The 17,645-nt window shown below is 41.1% G+C and overlaps 1 protein-coding gene across 5 annotated transcripts; it reads left to right on the plus strand.

Annotated features, from left to right (window-relative positions):
* Positions 1 to 209: 209 nt before the first annotated feature.
* Positions 210 to 14,491, plus strand: tom1l2 (target of myb1 like 2 membrane trafficking protein). 5 transcript variants are annotated; one of them, XR_005446980.1, is made up of 16 exons: positions 210 to 341; positions 763 to 847; positions 1,532 to 1,610; positions 1,937 to 2,086; positions 3,267 to 3,401; positions 3,518 to 3,682; positions 5,449 to 5,565; positions 5,719 to 5,852; positions 6,004 to 6,055; positions 7,944 to 7,952; positions 8,772 to 8,940; positions 9,341 to 9,467; positions 9,804 to 9,879; positions 10,574 to 10,772; positions 11,632 to 11,668; positions 11,775 to 11,826. XR_005446980.1 is itself a non-coding variant. In XM_038735312.1 (16 exons), the coding sequence occupies exons 1-16, from the start codon at positions 290 to 292 to the stop codon at positions 11,921 to 11,923; spliced, it is 1,596 nt and encodes a 531-aa protein (XP_038591240.1). In that variant the 5' UTR covers positions 210 to 289; the 3' UTR covers positions 11,924 to 14,491. The 5 variants fall into 5 exon arrangements, 3 of the variants coding, with proteins under 3 accessions (XP_038591240.1, XP_038591242.1, XP_038591241.1); XM_038735312.1 differs by having other exon boundaries at positions 10,713 to 10,772; positions 11,775 to 14,491; XR_005446979.1 differs by having other exon boundaries at positions 10,574 to 11,668; positions 11,775 to 11,886.
* The last annotated feature ends 3,154 nt before the right edge of the window (positions 14,492 to 17,645 follow it).

Here is a 17,645-nt window from a genome sequence, read left to right on the forward strand (position 1 = left end):
ATTAATCACCATATGTGCAAATTCTGTGTCTGCGGCGTCGGACCGGCATCTCTTATCAGAATGAGTGCACAACAGTCATAAAACAGCTATTTGAGTTTTATTGATGCAACCTTTGGTGCCTTTTATTTACAATCGCCCAGCTGTCATGATGGGTGTTCCAGCTGTCCAATCACAGTAAAGGTTGGGATTTCTTGGCCAATTCCGTTGCAGTGTGGGCGGGACTTTGTGGACGTTTCCTCATGTATCATCATTATCCTCCCATGGACTGACTTGTTTGTGGTCGAGCAAGATGGAGTTCCTTTTGGGAAATCCGTACAGTACCCCAGTGGGGCATTGCATTGGTATGTAACCAGATGTTTAGGAAGCTACATCGCGTGAAGAAAGATATATGTGTCGTGGAAATGTGTGTATGTTGCGCGATAGTCATTTACGGTCTTGTTGCCTCTAGCATGCTAACGTCCCTGAGTGAGTTCTGTACAGCTGGAAAGCCAAGTTAGCCGCCTAGCTATCTAGTAGTAACGGTCACATCTGCTGTCACTGTGCTAGAAAAACCGTTAACAAACTAAATCTCTGTTTTCTGTCATTGTCAGTTTTTAGGTCAGCGTTAAAAACACTAACGAATACAGTTACTTCTATCTTAAAAGGTGACCAGTGGCTAAGTTGGCTAACAGTTAGCTAGCCACCAGCCATCGCTATACAATTGGTGTTTTACTGAGACGTCTTTTTAGGTTATGTTCTTCACTAACTGCTTGTGTCTTCCAGAGAGAGCCACTGATGGCTCTCTGCAAAGTGAAGACTGGGCTCTCAACATGGAGATATGTGACATCATCAATGAAACAGAGGATGGGTGAGTACCGAAATGAATCAATATCCACCATCTGTTATTGATTAACTCTCTTATATGCACTAGTTTAATTCTATCTTCCTTGCTCCTGTGCTGTTTACTTAATGCTCTGCTACAGCAAGATATGCTATTAGAGTCAGTCCTTTCCCTTTTTAATTCATCTGTTCCATTCACAATGAGAAACCTAGCTGTGGCTGTTTTAAGGTGGATTTATGCAAGGCCTCACTGCTTATCTCATCCCTCCATTAACCTTGTACTGTATGTTTAAGCTGGTGTGTGACGTCCAGGTCTTGTTTGATTAGAGTGTTGTAAACTGGCTCAGGTTGGTCTAGCCTAGTGTACTGTGTATCAGCACTCTGTAAAAAGAGGTCTGACTCTACTTTTTTCTTCTCTCTGGGGAAGGCAAGGCGTGTCAAACGCCCACTGCTGTGACGCTGTTTTGATCTCAGTAGTGGTCAAAGAATTCAAAAGGCAATTAATTATTTCTACCTCAGGGTAAAACAGTCACAACACCTAGGCAGAGGGTGTGTAAAATCAAAGAATCATGTCAGTGGCAATCAAAATGCCCCTTAAAGCCCTCTGTTGTTAATTTCTTCCTGTCCATTTAAAAGCTGTGGATGTACTGCCCTATGCTATCCTTTTGTGTTTAATGTGTGCTTTTACGTGTGTGTTTATGCTTATGTGCAGGCCAAAGGATGCCATTAGAGCAGTGAAGAAGAGGCTGAATGGCAATAGGAACTATAGGGAGGTGATGTTGGCTTTAACGGTGAGTTAAAAGTGGGCAAGGTGAGGGCAGCTACACTCTATTTACATGGTGCAAAATTAGAAATGTTGTTAATGTAGTCTAGTTCTCCTAATGTCACAATAAGTTGATGAATTGCATGCCAAATTAAGTTACTGGCTTTTTTTCACTCATATAATGCAATAGCATGTAGAGCAAATTACTTTGGGTCACTCCATTGTATTACATTATCCATAGCGAATTTGCAATATCATGCCCATTTAGATATTACATGCCTAGGTTAACATTCGATTTACAGTTTGTCAGACATTAGCGCAGTCTGACAGGGTTTTCTTCTCTGCGTCCTTCAGGTCCTTGAGACGTGTGTGAAGAACTGTGGCCATCGTTTTCATGCTTTGGTCACTAGCAGGGACTTTGTTGATGGCGTCCTTGTTAAAATCATCTCCCCTAAAAACAACCCACCTTCAATTGTTCAAGATAAAGTACTCGCCCTGATTCAGGTAAGATAACAATTGTTGCCTTGTGTTGTGTCTCATGTTAGCATAATTAGTGCCCATAATACATCTTAATAGGTTATTCCCATGACAGGCACTGAGTCTCCACATTTTCTTTTTTACTGCTGGACATCAGTGTGAGAGAAAACCGATGTTTCTGATTGAGTCAGTTCATGAGAAGTGTACAGGTAGGCGTTAATTATAGTATTTGTGGCCGTGCAGCAGTCCAGAGGGAGTACTGTCATCCCCAGGCACAGCCTCAGGTACACTGTCTCAAGGGCTTCAGCCAGAAGCAGCTCTAGTTACCTGTCATAGCTCATGTATCCCTAAGGCTCATGTGGGCTGCTCTTGTTTCCACCAGGTAAGCCATGTGACAGCATGGATCCAGGAGCGGGGCAGACAGTAGCTGTGTGTGTGTGGGGGGGGGGGGACTGTTTGTGTAGTCATTGGACAAACAGGTTTGTGAGAGGAGGGTTAGCTGGGAAAACTGAGAAAATGTATTGAACAGCAGAAGTTAGGAAATCCCAACAGTACTCTTTATTGGCATTTCTTTTAGTAAGATGCGTAAATACCCAGTAGGCCAACAGACTGCGGTTGTGTTGTACAACCCCCTAACCATCTGTCTCATCTCTCAGGTGTGTACCTTGGAGTTGATGAAAGTGAGCTTGTGTGCACAATTAATAGTCCTTACAGCATTTAAGTTCAAAGTCATTCTGAGTTGATAAATTCTAGCCAAACTCTTACCAACCTCGGTTGGAGTGTTGGTGTTTGGCCTTATGTTGTTTTCAGACACACTTCAACCAAAGTGAGAGAATCATTGTGGTGATTTCAATTTTAGATCAAACTGGCTTGCAGTTTGAAGTGAGTGAATACTTTCGCATAAAGACCTTGTCCTTGTGCACTTGTTTTTTTTAAAGGTGTGTCATGTGTTTCAGCTGTTGTAATGGCCCAGTTTAGCTTTAGTTTAGTTCTTTTCAGTCTGCCAACTGCTGAGAGAGAGAAGACAAGAGCTTTGTGGTTTGTTGACTGAATGTATTCAAGGCAGAAATGATCAGAGAACAGGCCTCTTTTACTGTTCTGACATCCCTTGCTTTGTTTGCTGTGTCAGCCCTCCCTTTACCCATTTGTTTTTTTCAGTCTCTCCCTTTCTCTTCTTTTAACTCTTTTATTACTCTGCCTTCTCCAGGCATGGGCTGATGCATTCAGGAGCATTCCAGACCTTACAGGCGTGGTCCAGATCTATGAGGAGCTAAAGAGGAAAGGCATTGAGTTCCCCATGTCAGAACTGGAGACCCTGTCCCCTATACACACACCTCAGCGGGTAGGAGGCATCATACTAAGCAGCTCAAATGTGTACAAAAGTTTCTGTGCAAAAACCACGCTAAGTGAGATTATTTTCCCAGGTCATTTGTGACATTCGGTCTCTGTTATTTCTAGGCAGCTTCTGCTCCAGAGGGCGACTCCACCCTACATAAGTACAGCACTACTACTCCTACTGCTACTACTACTCAGCCCACACCACAGGCCCTCCCACCAGCTTACACCACTCCTCAGGTCCCTAATATCCATCCATCTGGATCCATCAATCCCACACCTGAACAGGTACAGTGTTACTCCTGTAAATGCACTGAAACTGCCACACATCTGTCCACACAAACAAAGAAAATGGTTAAAACACTAAGCCGGTGGCTCCAAATCTCAGCCTTTTTTTGTCAGACTTACCTCCCACAACCGCTTCAGATGAACTCAAATAACCCGTCATTTGACACCACCTGTCACATTCCAAATATGTTGTTATGAATTGATTATAAACTAAGTGTTATATAACCCTGTTATGTAGAAGTGGATATTGTTGCAATCATTTTTTTATATATAATAACTGAAATTTCACTGTCAAGGTTGCTTTGGTCATTACATAACGGTTTATTCATTACTTGTATCTATTTCAACTGTTTATTCCTTACGTTTAGCTCGGTGTTTCCGATTAATTAATGAGACCATGGCGGCCCGGCACAGTCAAATTTGTTCCGCTAGTTTCAAAATGAACCAAAATATTTTTACACATCTCATAATAACTTACAGATCTCTAACGTTGTGTTATGTGGGAGCTGCTCCGCGCTGCTGTAAACTTGCACACTCGCATACTTTGGCATCCGACTCGAGACAACCATTTTTCTTTTGAGGTGACTATGGTAACATTAACGGTCTGTTTCTGTCGCTCGTCTGTGAGAAGGCGATTAAGCTAGCCGCACCTACATTTGGAGTGCACACGTATTAAAGCCTTAATGGTAAATCCACTGAAACAGACCAGTGCAAGCTGACATGTAGTTTAGTGACTTTATCCTGTCAGTTTCTCTCTTTATAGACAAGTGTTACAGTCTGAGAGGCCTACCTGAAGAGAGGCTGTGAAGTCTTCATGTTATGCAATACGTGAACCACATACAACATTATTTATCAAATTGGTCACACTGAATTTAGCGTGAGGATACACAAAAAATAAGGTGTCTACATTATCAAGCGAGAAGCTTCCGGTCAGAAACCTGAGGCGAATGCGGAAGTCCCTCAAACTGCATTCTATCGTATGGCCAGCTGGGGGAGACTCTTCTGGTTGCAAAAAGAAGTCCAGTTCCATTAGAAATAATTGTAAAATGACCCTACTTCTAACCTGATTTATTACGTGAACACTTTCAAAATGAATTTATGGTCTCAAGTATTCAATACAACATGAGGTTCATTTAGTAAATTATGGTCCCATTTAGAGGAAAATAGACCATAAAACAGATTATGCTTCAGGGCGGGATTAATTGTTACCTGTCAATCAGGCGAGAGTGACTCGTACCCACGGCAGTGTGTAAATTTAACCAGCGCCATTATAAAAGCTTATTAGGAGTTGGCTGTTCACTTTCTCTGGTGAGTACATTTAGTTTTAAGACTGTTGTTTGCTCGACAAAATTGTCAGCCCTGTTGATATGACAGTTAAGGTAAATTAGAGATGCACCTAGCTAAGCAATATAACTAGCTCCACCGTCTCATCCAAATATGGCCAGTTCTCTGCTGATGGGCGACTGCTTTATTGTAAATGTACTTATGGTCAACATTATAAAATTTGTAATCCTATTTGGCTGTTTATTTTCCTCCTTCACACATAAAAAAAATTCAGTTTTTATTTTTTTTATTAATCAAAACACAATTTTTATTTTCTAGTTGAGTTGGCTAAGTTGAATTATTAGTTGAGCTTTCCATTTACTCCCTGGGTGGGAATCACTGTCCTAAGGAATACAATCGGCTGCAAAATTGATCATTTTGAAAAACAGCAATTTGCGTAATAATAGACTAACTGTACATAAATGTAACCCTGTGACATCTAGATTTGCCGGCTGCGTAGCGAGTTGGATATTGTTCGTGGAAACACTAAGGTGATGTCAGAGATGTTGACTGAGATGGTCCCAGGACAGGAGGATGCTTCAGACTATGAGTTACTTCAGGTAAGTAAGTGTGGGTGGGTGTGTGTTTCTGCCCGTCTGTGTGTTCTTTCTGAAGTATGTGTGAATGAACCCTATACAGAAAATGGAGACTGAAACCGATGCATACACATGTGTGTTTGAATGTATATGTACTACGTGCATGTGTGTGTTTAGGAGCTGAACAGGACTTGTAGAGCCATGCAGCAGAGGATAGTGGAGCTCATCTCCTGTGTTTCCAATGAGGCTGTGACTGAGGAGTTGCTGCATGTCAATGATGACCTCAATAACATTTTCCTACGCTATGAAAGGTTAGAACACACTGACAAACACAGGTGCAAACTCCTCACTTGGAGGAAAAAAGTATTCACAAACTTGTCTCTACCTTGACATCATTGTAGGTTTCCACAGAATTGGTTAGGTAAACTTAAGAGTGCTTTTTCATTCTGTTCTTTGCCTCAGGTATGAGAGGTTCAGATCTGGGAGGTCTTCCGCTCAGAGTGTCAACAATGGGGTGAGTCAGCAGTTAGTAACTCAGGTGGTGAAATGCCCAACGTTTGCATTGCTGCTGATGTGCTCATGTTTTCTTTTTTCTTATTCTCTGATGTCGGCAGCTTTCAGTGCCAGTAGTATGGACTTGCATGTTACATTGCCAGTCAGGCTTTACACTGTCTTTCAAGTGCTGTTATCTGTCAATTTCCTGTTAGTGATTTACCAGATGGACATGCCTAATTAAACGGAAACCCTACAAAGACATAAATGCATTTCCTTTTCATTGTGAAATTCAATGCAAATATAATTTATTTACATTTTTGGTATTCATTTTGAATATTCTGTTTTCCACTGTCTCTCTAAGATACAGTCAGAGCATGTATGTTGCATGTACAGTATCTCAAAGTGAACACCCCTCACATTTTTGTAAATATTTGATCTATCTTTTGACAACACCCAAGTAGTCAGTGTACAGCTTGTATAACAGTGTAAATTTGCTGTCCCCTCAAAATAACACATCACACAGCCATTAATATCTAAACCGCTGGCAACAAAAGTGAGTACACCCCTACATGAAAATGTCCAAATTGGATTGTCTATATTTTGTGTGACCACCATTATTTTCCAGCACTGCCTTAACCCTCTTGGGCATGGAGTTCACCAGAGCTTCGCTGGTTGCCACTGGAGTCCTCTTCCACCCCACGATGACGACATCACGTAGCTGGTGGATGTTAGAGACCTTACGCTCTTCCACCTTCCGTTTGAGGATACCCCACAGATGCTCACTAGGGTTTAGGTCTGGAGACATGCTTGGCCAGTCCATCACCTTTACCCTCAGCTTCTTTAGTGAGGCGGTGGTCGTCTTGGAGGTGTGTTTGGGGTCGTTATCATGTTGGAATACTGCCCTGCGGCCCAGTCTCTGAAGGGAGGGAATCATGCTCTGCTTCAGTATGTCACAGTGCATGTTGGCATTCACGGTTCCCTCAATGAACTGTAGTTCCCCAGTGCCATCAGCACTCATGGAGCCCCAGACCATGACTCTCCCACCACCATGCTTGATTGTAGGCAAGACACACTTGTCTTTGTACTCCTCACCTGGTTGCCACCACACACGCTTGACACCATCTGAACCAAATAAGTTTATCTTGGTCTCATCAGACCACAGGACATGGTTTCAGTAATCCATGTCCTTAGTCTGCTTGTCTTCAGCAAACTGTTGGCGAATAGGCTTGTGCATCATCTTTAGAAAGGCTTCCTTCTGGGACCACATGCATGCAGACCAATTTGTTGCAGCGTGTTATTTTGAGGGGACAGCAAATTTACATTGTAATGCAAGCTGTACACTCACTAATTTACATTGTAGCCAAGTGTCATTTCTTCAGTGTTGTCACATGAAAAGATATAATCAAATATTTGCTTAGAAATGTGAGGGGTGTACTCACTTTTGTGATATACTGTAAGTCCTGTCCATTAGGAGGAAACCTTGACTTTGACAATACACTAGTCAGTGCAAAGAAAAGTCATTGCATAGTGATGTGCTTGAAAAGAGTTGGGATTTATCAGCCAAAAGACCTGACAGCATCGTTGAAAGCCTTGTTTCAGTATAATTGTTACTTTTATCTAACACAGTAGAGGCGTTTCTTGCTTCATGCCTTTTTGTTAGTTTCCTGTTGTCCCCACCTCATCTCTGTATTAACTGATTCAAACGAGTTTGTATTTTTATTTGTTTTAAATTGTGAGTCAGGGATACTCTGGCACATTCTTACCTCTTCACTGGGTTTCCAGTTTTATTTAGGCATGGTGTGTCTTCCATAGTTATCATGCCATTACATTGTCCCTGCACAGGCATGTTAATGGTAATCACTGTCTCTTCCTTTCTGTTTTTTCTGTTCTTCTTGTTCTGTGGCTAGCTGAGACAGGCAAGTATGAAAATATTGTCAACCTCCCTAAATGACCAGTGTCACCCCACAGCGATTGTTAAAACATGGCTAAATAATATGGGCCCTAACAGTATCTGTCACCCCATATGGCATGTTTTGACTATGCACCCCCTCCCCCCAACAGCCAATTATATGATTAACCTGGAGGGAGACTGACAGTGACACAAGCTTAAGATGGCACTAAAATAAATGTATCCCCAGAATCACTGTCATGTTGTGTTTACATCAAGTGTTGGGGATTTGCAAACTGGTCTTGATATATTAACTCCTCCAGAGTCCAAAGATTGAATCTTCCCTCCTCCTTCCCTGCTGTATTTCTGCCTTCTTAAGGGGATTGTTTTTTCTTTATTGATAATCAGTACTTTTATTGTTAATGGCAACTCTTTATAATTTATGGTGAGTTTGTCTCTAGTCAGCCCCTTTTAAAACCTAAACATGCGTCTAGTGTAGAGCAATATTCTTTCAACCCCCTTAAGAAACTGTCTTTCAGAAATTTACTTAATTTCCTGCTATCCTCAGTTACGGACATTTTCATGCTCTCCTGAAGCTAACCAACACGTTTTCCAAGTTTGTATTTCTCATTATTCACCATGCCTAAATTTTTTCATTTAGACCACCCAATTTTATTTTTGTCTTAAATTTTTCTTTCATAATTTTGAAAGAAACTGTCAAGGAACTATATTCTGTCCTGCCTTTCCAAACAAAGGATTTGTTTTGCTGCCCATAAGCCAGAAACCCTAAATCCTTCTCTCTGCTTCTACGTGAAAGAAGATCTACGGTGTGTATCTTTTTTACCAGGTCCTGAGCGAGGCTACAGACGACAACCTCATAGACCTCGGCCCAGGCTCCCCAGCAGTGGTCAGCAACATGACAAACGCAGCCCCAACCAGCTTGCCCCACACCATCACTGCCCCAGCGGGAAGGCCCTCCTCCCCAGCCACTTTGGCCTCCCGCCTGGCTGGTCTTGGTATGCACACCCTCCCTCAGACATTAGTGCTCACTCTGAGACAACAAAACGTTCTTATTCTGATACAACGTATTGCAATTGTCTATAATTATAATTAAAATACATATTCTGTATCTTCCCGCGATCTGACCCCGGATAAGCGGATGAAGATGGATGGATTCTCTATCTTATTAGCAATAGCTGTTAGAGCTGGTTGTGCTTCTGAACAAAAAACAAAGGCTTCGCTGAATCACACCAGCATGAGTGGCTTTGCTAGCTGAGGATTTCTGACATAATAACAAAGTCTCTGTAGAAAATATGTGAAAAATATACACAATTCCAGCAGCTTTGTAGTTCACGCAGTGTACTTATGGTTTATGTTGTACGGTTACTTGACAATCAACTGTATTTTCCCCTCCAGACATGGGTGCAGACAGTGTGAGCAGTACCCTGAGCGCTCTATCTAGCTGTAAGCCTCCACCTTCCCAGGATGACTTTGATGTGTTTGCTCAAACCAGGACTGGAGCTCTGTCTGAACCACACAAGAGGTGTGTGTGTGTGTGTGTGTGTGTGTGTGTGTGTGTGTGTGTGTGTGTGTGTGTGTGTGTGTGTGTGTGTGTGTGTGTGTGTGTGTGTGTGTGTGTGTGTGTGTGTGTGTGTGTGTGTGTGTGTGTGTGTGTGTGTGTGTGTGTGTGTGTGTGTGTGTGTGTGTGTGTGTGTGTGTGTGTGTGATTTTTAAATACTGAAACCAGAGACTCTATGTTTATTTTCTGTCGATCAACTAATCACTCCACCTTTTTATTGATATTTTCCATTAACAAAAATTAGCCAAAACAAGTTCCCAGCGGCATTATTAAAAAGCTTATTTCAACCTGTTCTCTCAGCTCTACAGCAGAAGATGGCAATGCCAGGGGCGGCCCTCCTCCCACTCTGGATGTCCTACAGCCAACTGCAGGAGCGGTGAGTCTCAGAGACACAGGCTTGGCTGTCCAGTGTTCGCAATCAGTTTCAGTCAGTGTTTTCATAACCACACAAAGAACATATGGAGTGTTTGTTTGTATACATGCCACGCAGTGAGCTTGTACCATGACGAAGCAGACATTCTCCTCATGTATTAATGCACTCGCGCTGCTGGATCATGCTACTAATCGCTCAATTAGTTAACAGATTGGGAAAAACAAGTTTAAGCTTGTCTTGGAAGATTTAGATTTTGTTTTTTTGCATTTTTTAACTGAGCCTGCAGCTTTAACAGCATTAGCTTAAACTTTGGAGCTACATTTCTAACATTTTCGTTGTTGCTCTGTGTGGCTCTCAACAAATTTCCAGCAAGTTGAATTTCTTCATACTTGGCTGCTGTTGATTTTTTTTTTCTTACTTACAAGAATGACATTGGCTTTGTCTTGTCTGTTGTTTTTGGCTGAAGCGGGGTGCTGTGATGTCAAATATGACGCTTCTTGCAATATTCATCTTCACCAGCTTTTCATTGAATTCCCAGCTTAATTAATCAACTTGTGTGACATGCTCAGTCTTTTGTTTCTTTAAATGTAAAAGTGGATTCTCCTGCATTTTGACGTGACTCCTTGTCATTGTCGTCTGTGTTTGTGTGTGTGACGCCATGCATAAGCATCTCTATTTCTTTATTTTTTCCTCACAGAATACTTATTTAAGTTACATTTGAGTTAACTTTGAAGTTCATTTAAGTTTTGTGTGTGTGTGTTTGGGGCGGGGTTTTTTTTTTTGTTTTTTCTGTTGTTCCCCCGGCCATCTTTGGCGGTCTTGCTGCTGTCACGTAGGGTGTTGGAGGTCAGTCCTCTGTCATGGATGACATAGAGGAGTGGCTGTGTACTGATGTGGTGAGCCCATCATGATTTTTATTTCTGCCTGCAGTTCTCTGTCCCCTTTTTCACTCTGTTTTATCCCCATATTCCATTTTTAAAGTAACATTTCTCTGACATTTCCTCACTTTTTCATCAGTCACATCTTAATATCTTAGTTCACTTTAAGTTACTAACCGTGTGTTGTGTGGACAAACTGACATTATGGCAACATTTTGTGAAATGAGCATGAGGTTTTGAATGCAGACAGTGTGAGATGATGCTTTCCTGCCTCCAGAGGACACACTATTAGCATTCTGTATCCGCCTGCGCTCAGCTCTGACAACCAGGCATAATCTTTATTCTTCTGTGTCAGATTTTAAGTTACTGTTACTACATTTTTGTAAGGAGTCCCAACTTTGGTCAAATAATTTTCGTTGCCTAACCTTAACCAAAAGTTATGACACTCCTAAGCTTTTCCAACAGTTAACTTTTTAATGTGTTATTTTGTTTTAGCGGACCAGAATGAGTGATAAAGCATTACAAGAGTTCATGCTCATTTTACACGAATTTACGAGACTGTGTTGCATTATTGAGTTATAATATATAATATATAAAAAAATTCAGCTGTTTTGGTTGGGGAAACAACTGGTGGGTGATGTTTTCCAAATGTGTTTTCTCAATTTTGGGTGAGTGGTTATGATGGGTAAGTGGCTTTTTGTTTAAAAAAAAAAAAAAAAAGTGAGTGTGTGGAAACATATGCAGCGGTGTTGTTGTGGGTGGTTTTGGGCACATTCACAGGCTCAGAATTGTACTTTGTTTTGTGGTGGTTCACAGTGGTTTGGGTTTTGCACAGTCAACTCTCAAGTGTGACGTTGTTGTGTTTGTGTTTCAACAGCAAGGAGATGAAGGTGAGGAAGGCGTGACCAGTGAAGGTAGGGCAATGTAAATGCTGCCTTTCTCTCATTTTCCAGCAACAGTTCAACCACACTTCCTCTCATATTTTTGTTTCTTTCCCGTCATTTGATTGAATGCTTCCAGAGTTCGACAAGTTCCTTGAGGAGAGAGCCAAAGCTGCAGAAATGGTCCCCAGCCTACCGTCGCCCCCCAGTGGCGACCCAGGTGTGGCGCAGGGAACCCCCAGCCGCAAGAAGCCAGACAGGCCGGAGGACACTTTGCTCGCCATGTAGACCTGACCTCTGATCCCCAGCCTAAGACCCAAACAGCCCAGCAGCATCACCTGAGGACAGACTGACATGACACTAAAACACATCCACCTCCATTCTGATCCATCACAACACTATTCAGTTACACTACAGAGATTTGTACATGCTGTCCTTTATGAAAAGGGAATTATTCAGGTTCTCTTTTAAATTCTGACAAGAAAGGGAAACCCAGACAAATAGCCTATTTGATAGGCCACCAGATGGATCTCGCCCCCGTGGTGAGCAGAGTCAGAGATTGTGCCTGCTTTATCCTTTTTCTTTACATGTGAAGAATCTCCTTCCGCCTGCTGTGGACTGCAGAGCTTCATGTTGCAGCTAATCCTAAAAAGACCACGTGAAGTGTTATAAAAAAGGCGTCCTGCTGTCTTCGTCATTAGTAGGAAATCAGTTTCTTACCCGAGCCCTTAAAGCATGCATTAACACCACCAAACTTGATCATTTCAGTAAAAAAAACAAAAAAAACCCACAACAGCAACATTATGGTTGTTAATGCGGAAATGGCCGTTGTAGGCAGAAGCATTGAGCGAGGATATTGTTTTGGTGTCTGTATCAGTTCCATTGCAAGTCAGTCTAAGTTGAATTGTAAATCTGTAAATGACAAATGTCAAGTTTATTAGTCGTGTGTATATTTCAGCTACATATGTATGAAAGAGATGTTGATTTAATGTAGATTTATAAATACAAAAACGGTTCATATTCTAGCTGCTCTGACGATAGGAAAGTACCTCACTGGGGTCAGCGTCTACACAAGAGAAGGGAATAGTATACACATACTTTAAATGAAGAGATGAAGAAGAAGGGATTTTAGTTTTTGCGATCGGCATAATTGCGCACCACACCAATAAATATGTTCTTTTACAGTTGTTTGAGGATATGTTGGTGACAAGAGATTGTTTTGCTGAGATGTTATCAGTCTAAAGCTGCTGTCTGAGTTTTTGCAGGTAGTTGGTAGTTGCTTAATTCCACCTTCTGAAAAGTACTAATTATTCTCATTTATGTAATCCTCTTTAAACAGAATGCAGGTTCTTTGTGTCATAACCGTAAGACAGCAGACACAGACAGCGCTAATTTTATTTTGAACAGAATCCCGGTCAGAGCTGGTCGTACTGGTTGCTGAAGAGACACATGTTGTCATTGGTGAGTTTTTACTCACTGGCTGTAGGTTCTAACTCCTTTTTTATTGAGCAGATTTTTGTTGTATGCTTACTGTTCTGAAACTGAGTTCAGAGGACCAAATTTGTGCTTTCTTCTAGATGTGGAAGGAAAATTCTTTTGACCTCAAAATTCGCAGCTTAACATCCAGGGACGAAAATGAGAATTCAATATCACAGTGCAAGAAGCCGTTTGCACATTATCGTTATGCATTTCTCCGTTATTTCTTTATGCTGACATCTCAGAAGGCCCTGACCTTTCAACGTGACATTTGTTTTCAGAAATTAGCTGGCTGCAGACACACTGCTTCAAATGAGACATTGAGCTCCTTTGACAATAATAAACGCAACATGTTACTTAATCACAACAAGCTTAAAACAAGCCCGCACTTTGACAGCCGCGTTACCTTTTTCAACCTGTACTGTAAATCACTTAACACTTAACCCAGATGTAATTAATGAGAACTGTTCATGAAGTGAAATATTTGAGTAGAGGTGTAGAAATAATTTATTCAGCACTTTGTTTTTCTTCAGATCAGTATTTTAAATAATTATACTGTACGAAAGGAAATCGGGGAAATGAACTACGTCTAGGGACAGAATGAGAAATTGTCATAACGGTGTGTGTTTTTAGTGTTTTTGGCTTTTGTTTATGGAGTTCACATTTTCCTTTTTATACATTGCTGCTGGTTAATGATTCTTATTTGTCATGGTTATGTGGATATTCTTGTCTGTTGAATGTGTCCATACAGTAAAGATATGGGCAGAGTTTATAAGTGCAGTCCACCACTGATTCATAGCTGGAAGAGAACACACCCGTTTGCCCATCTATCTCATGAAGGATACATTCTTTTTTTAATAGTTTCACTCACTCAGAGTTTTATGGACTGACAAGCACATGACAAAAACAGACATAACTAACTTACTTAGGACACTATCATCAACATTGCACATTTTGAAAGGGAAACCTCTATTTCTCCTTCCGTTTCCTTGTTTTAGTGTTCGACCGTGTGTGTGTGTGTGTGTGTGTGTGTCAGCTGTTCTGTAACGCAGAAATCTTTTATCTCAGTTGATTTCGGGGGAGGGGGGGAAAAAAAAAAGAAGCCTCCAAATGTGTGTTTAAAGAATACATGTTACTATCCTGTTTGATACCGCCCAGGATCAGCCTGGTTTATATCAGTCCCCAAAACTTTGCCTGAGTCCCCTCAGAGCTGTTCTTCAGAGGAACAATACGTTTCCTTGTGCGCCTCTAGATGATATGAGAAGAGATGCTGATAAGGGAGGCTGTGCTGTGTGACTGCTCCTTTCCTGAGTTGCCTCATTTCTTTGTGTTGGTTGACTTGTGCATGAACTCTAATAAAACATTAGCAGTGTGTCCGCATCCTTGTTTTGTTTGTCATTATTTTGTCGTCATGGTAAAAGTCAGATATTCTGTGCAGTACGTAACCTGTTATTTGCTGCACTACAACGTGCTGCCACCACTCCAGTCCTCTCCTTGGCACACCGTCATTCGCTTGGATCCCTTTTCAGATGTTAATAGCTGAAACTGACCTGTAGTAAACCCTTTACATTTACCTTACTCGCTCCATCCCTCCCCGTCTCTCTCTGGAGGCCCGTGGGCCCCACACCAGGGGCTTCCCCATTGGTTGCCTAGAATCGCCTCATCCCACAACATGGCCACTCACATTCTGCCTCAGTCACTGGAGCGTTTTTCCCGGTCAAAAAGAAAGAGGGGTGTGTCTGTCGGACAGTAGACTGGAATACACCAGTACACAGGATCCCTGTGTGACTCAACATGTGCAGATTTTCAATGAGTAACTACCTCACAATATCTTTAAAAGTCACACTGCACAGAAGAGCTTGTGGATTTGTCTTGAAGAGGTAAATGGATGCTTTTATGTTTTTAACTTAGTCAAATTTAAATTAAAAAGTTGTAATGTTTATTTCTTTAGAATGTATCTTACATTGCTAGAGGTAAAAATATATCCAGATCTGATGGTAATTCAGTAAACAAATCATGTTTTACAAGTAGCTGAGGTACCATGTGCTGCTTGCAGGTGTGAGATTGTGCAAATGTTACTGTTTGTGTGATAGCATGTGCCACCACAACTGCAGCTTTAAGGTATGTGTTTGTAGTGAAACTGTGATCTGGGCAGAGATTCAACACAGCTGAGCTATGAGTGTTCTCCCCTTCAAATAAGAATTAGGCACACTGATCACATTTTGGCAAGCATCACATTAACCCTAGCATCTGTTGCAGAGGCCTGAGCGTACAGAGTTGTTGGACTCCAAAAATGGTCCACTGAAGTGCAAAAATACAGAGGATCCTTTTTCCCTTTTGTGCTTCCCCTCTCCACAAGCAGTTCATTAGCACACCCTGGTGGCTGGACTACAGACCCTGATGGCACATGTGAACCATCAGTAAAACTGCCCCCCCCTCCCTAACAAAGCAGCAAAAAACCACTGCCCCAAAAGAAGAGCAATCTCCACAACAACCTTTGGATCAACCATTTACCAAATGTCCAGTGAGAGTGGAAACGCCGGCCAGAGCTGTGGTGCATTGTAGTTGCATTGCATGTTAACGCTCACAAAGTGCAATGGATCTGCTTTGCAACACAGAACTTGGTCAAATAACAACTCACTGCTTCAGCAATTGTTCTTATACAGAAACTCACTTGCATCAAAATTGTACTTACTGTTGTACTTTCAGGGAATACACAAACTTTCCTGTCTTCTTACTACTTTTGATTACTACATTTATTTCTTTATCATATAGAATTAGGTATAAAAATAATTTCAATATAATGTTAGGGGAATATGTATGTATGTATATGTATTGTATAGTTGAATGTGGACATATGACAGGACATGAGAGGAAAGGGAGATGGGGAATCACATCCAACATGATGATGTAACTCGTAGGCCACCAGGGTACACCTATTATTTCTATATTTTATAGAGATATCTGTTTAAATTCCTCTCGGAACGTCTTCCTTTGATTTGAAAATGTATTATGTTTTACCTATTGTGTGGCATGTTTTTTCTGTGTTTGACTGTTTAGCCATTTCTGCAATCCGGTACCATTTTTGAGTGGTGGAAAGTAACTGAGTATAGTTTTGAGGTACTTGTACTTGAGTGTTTCGTTTTCCTGCTCCTTTATACTTCTATTTCACTACAGTTCTGATGGAAATATTGTACTTTTTACTCTACCACATTTATTTGAAAACTTTAGTTACATTGCAGACTCATGTTAACAATAAAATATAATTAGAATGTATTATTATCCATCCATCCATCCATCCATCCATCGTCAAACGCTTATCCTGCGTACAGGGTCGCGGGGGGCTGGAGCCAATCCCAGCTGACATCGGGCGAAAGGCGGGGTACACCCTGGACAGGTCGCCAATCCATCGCAGGGCTATTATTATTGTTGTTGTTATTGTTATTATATTGATTTTTATTGTTTAGTAATTTCTGGGGGTAAACTCACAACATACCCAGCAGTGTATAATATTTTTAAAGTCCCATCTTTGCAAACATTAAAGTGATGCTTACACATTAGTGCATCAACAATTATAACCCAGAAATATAATATACATGATTTCGAAATGGACCTTTCTGCATGATGAGTACTTTTACTTTTGGTACTTGGAGTTAAAGTTTGATGGTAATACATTTGTACTTTTGCTTAATACATAAAACTTTGAATGTTTGACTTTCACTTCTAACAGACCTACTTTATTTCTACTCTGTGGTATTGCTGCTTTTAGAAAATCTGCCATTTTTAAGCTTAAAACCTTTTATTTGGAGTTTGTCAGAGATTAGTTAATTCAATATCACAATACTTGCGACTGCTGTATCAGATTACATTATACAAATTGCAGGTGTTTCTGTTTTTTGTCCAGTTTATGACTTGAGAGTTCTTAGTGGTTTTCGGCTGCAGCTGATATCAAACAGTGGGTCAAACTGGGACCCTCCAGTGTAATAAATACTGAACACCTTTCCTGAAAATTTACCACTAGTGAAGTGTTTATCAAATGAGAACTGACAAATTTATACAGACATCTGGCAGATTTCTGAGTTATATTTTCATTTGAATGTCAGGCCCCTCTCCTTTATTAAATTGCCTATTTTCCATTTTCTTTCTGGAGAAACCCTTCTGGTCACCTCCAGTCAACCACTTCTATCGTATTCCTAGCAGGGACGTCCTTCCAACAGTCCAGATGTAAACACGTCTCCCAACTGCCATTGATTGACATGCTGTGTTGATTTTCTCATTACTGACCCGCACACACTTGAAGCCGTTTAAAAATCATATCGTATTCCAGCCTTAAAGTGCGTTTACCTGCGGCAGCTCAGACAAAGGGCAGGGATGTGTGTATGTCAAGGTCCTCAGGCTATTTCACTGATCTTCATTATCTTTCCAGTGTAGATTATTCGTACTCCTCCAAAACACAGCTCAAGGAAACAGTTAAGCGCAGAGAAATTGCACCAAAGATAGGCTATATGCTCTCATGAAGAGAAAACAAGACACT

The sequence above is a fragment of the Micropterus salmoides genome, unplaced genomic scaffold (genome assembly GCF_014851395.1).
Source record: "Micropterus salmoides isolate LMB-PRFRI ecotype aquatic unplaced genomic scaffold, ASM1485139v1 Ms_hic_scaffold_21, whole genome shotgun sequence".
NCBI lineage: Eukaryota > Metazoa > Chordata > Actinopteri > Centrarchiformes > Centrarchidae > Micropterus > Micropterus salmoides.